This window comes from Myotis lucifugus, unplaced genomic scaffold (assembly GCF_000147115.1).
Source record: "Myotis lucifugus unplaced genomic scaffold, Myoluc2.0 scaffold_1557, whole genome shotgun sequence".
NCBI classification, from domain to species: domain Eukaryota; kingdom Metazoa; phylum Chordata; class Mammalia; order Chiroptera; family Vespertilionidae; genus Myotis; species Myotis lucifugus.
This window is the reverse complement of record NW_005872605.1, coordinates 43,950-45,932: the sequence shown is the minus strand read 5'-3', so window position 1 is coordinate 45,932 and position 1,983 is coordinate 43,950. Positions and strand designations below refer to the sequence as shown.

At 69.4% G+C, this 1,983-nt stretch overlaps 1 protein-coding gene across 1 annotated transcript in view; it reads right to left on the bottom strand.

The window, feature by feature from the left end:
* The window catches only part of GRAMD4 (GRAM domain containing 4), a gene marked incomplete at its 3' end in the record, with an annotated part of 17,601 nt that extends 16,136 nt beyond the window's left edge, over window positions 1-1,465 (bottom strand). The window contains exon 1 of the mRNA XM_023748575.1: window positions 1,058-1,465. Within this exon, the coding sequence (XP_023604343.1) occupies window positions 1,058-1,077 (20 nt within the window). The remainder of the gene's footprint in view (window positions 1-1,057) is intronic.
* Between the last annotated feature and the right edge of the window lie 518 nt (window positions 1,466-1,983).

The following is a 1,983-nucleotide window of genomic DNA, read 5'->3' as shown; positions in this document are numbered from 1 at the left end:
GACGACACAGGCTTCGCCGCAGCCAGATTGCGAGGGCAGAGCCCACCGGGAGGTGCCCGTCCGGGTTTTGCGTGGAAACGCTTCATCTCCTTCCACAGGGAACAGCCCAGACGGCGAAGCGCGGGCTACGGCACCAGGGGTATCGACTCTCAACCAAAGTTAATACCGAAAGCGCAGCCTGAAGACACAACACGCTGCTGACAGGCACAGGCCCCACGCCCGGCAGCTGCACGCACTGTCCAGGCCCGGTCCCAGGCCCCCAGAGCCCACCTCCTGTGTCCTAGGGATCCTCCCCGAGTCTCGTGACGCCCCAACTGACCCCACGTCTCAGTCGGCTTCGTTCCCACGCGTCCTGCGACAGTCCCCCAGGACCCCGCCTGCCCTGGCCCTCCTCACCCGGCCGCCCAGGGAGGCCGAGCCTGCTGTGTGTGGCGGTCACGCCCTGCACCCGGGTCTCGGCCCCGGCCGCTCCTCCTCCCTTGGGGCCTGGAATGGCTGGTGCCCTGACGAAGGCGCGGGTCCCCAGGGGCCCAGCCCATCCTCGCCTCCTGTGCCGGCTCGGGTGGGCCAGGACCTGGCTCTGAACAGCTCCTGGTTCTGGAATCAGGTCCACCTGCCCCAGGGGAGCGGCTCTCACCCCACTGCTGAGGGCACAGCCTTCCCAACACACCCCTGCCCCAGTGCCCCCTGGACCCCAGAGGCCAGAACCAGCCTCAGCGCATCACACAAGTCAGAGCAATATCAGGCACGCCCCCCTGGAGAAGTGGGGGGCCACGGAGAGGCCGTCAGGGTGGGTAGAGAGTGTCCATGTCAGGATGCTCAGGCTCTGACCCCAGTGGTCAGGGGCGGCCCTCCCTCCCTCCGACCGCCACCACCAAACCCTCAGGACCGAAAAGCCCCACCACCCAGCACGTGCCGCCTCCCTCCGCCCCACAGGCAGGTGTGCGACCAGGCGGTGGGCAAACCTGTATCTCGCGCAAACTTGGCCCCAGAACAGCCGCCTGCGAACAAAGTGGCCCTTGTTCCACTCCGTCCCGAGGAAACCCGCCACAGTCACCTGCCGCCGGGGAGAGACATGGCTCTGGGGGTCCTCGGATCCGAGACCGACTCCGCACCATCGCAGCCCCCCACGGGCCTCAGGTCCTCTTCCCGAGGAAGTCCCAACACTGAGCGGAGCGGCTCTCCACGTGGCCGTTCGGGGCGCGGGCCTCCTGCCAGGACCCACACACAGCCCACGGAGGCCGGCCACCAGGCTGCCGGGACCCCGCACCCGGCCAGGCCTTGGGCGGCTCTGCTCCGGCCTCAGCCCCAAGGTCTACGGTGCTTCCCCTCCGCTGGCCCGGGCTGAGGTCTGGCCGCGGCTTCCCGGGAGGGCAGGGCCGGCTTAACCAGCCGAGCAGGTTGGCAGGCGGAGGAGGGAGGTTCCCCATCCCGCCTGGAGGGGGCAGCAGAGCAGATCCGCGCCCAGGACACCCCTCCAGGCGGCCACATGAAAAACCTGTCCCCACGGCCAGCTCCCCACATCACCTCCCAGGTCACCCTGGAAACCCGAGCCCGGCTCCCCATGAGCGCACGCTCCGCCTCCGCCTCCGGTTGGTTTCCCAATACGCTCCCTGGCACCTGCCGCCTCCTCCCCTCCAGGTGCCCTGCAAGCGCCTCGGCTCTGGGCGGAAGGGCACCTCTGTCTGGGCCTGGTCTGTGGGCCCCGCGAGGAAGGGCATGGAACCTGCTGCCCTCGCTGCTTTGCCTCACGCGGCCCCTCCCAGCCTCCCGGACGCTCCAGGCCGCCCCTCACACCTCCCCCCCAGTCCCTGGGAGAGGCCCTCACTCAGGGCCAGGTCGGCCCCAGCCCCCACCTCCTGCACCGACCTCGTCCCAGCACCTCCCGCCAGGGCCATTTCCACACCTGAAACTTCTGGGAAGACCTGAGGCCCCCCCCTCTGCCCCCCCATTTCCTCAGCACCCACGGGAGCCTCTGCCCAG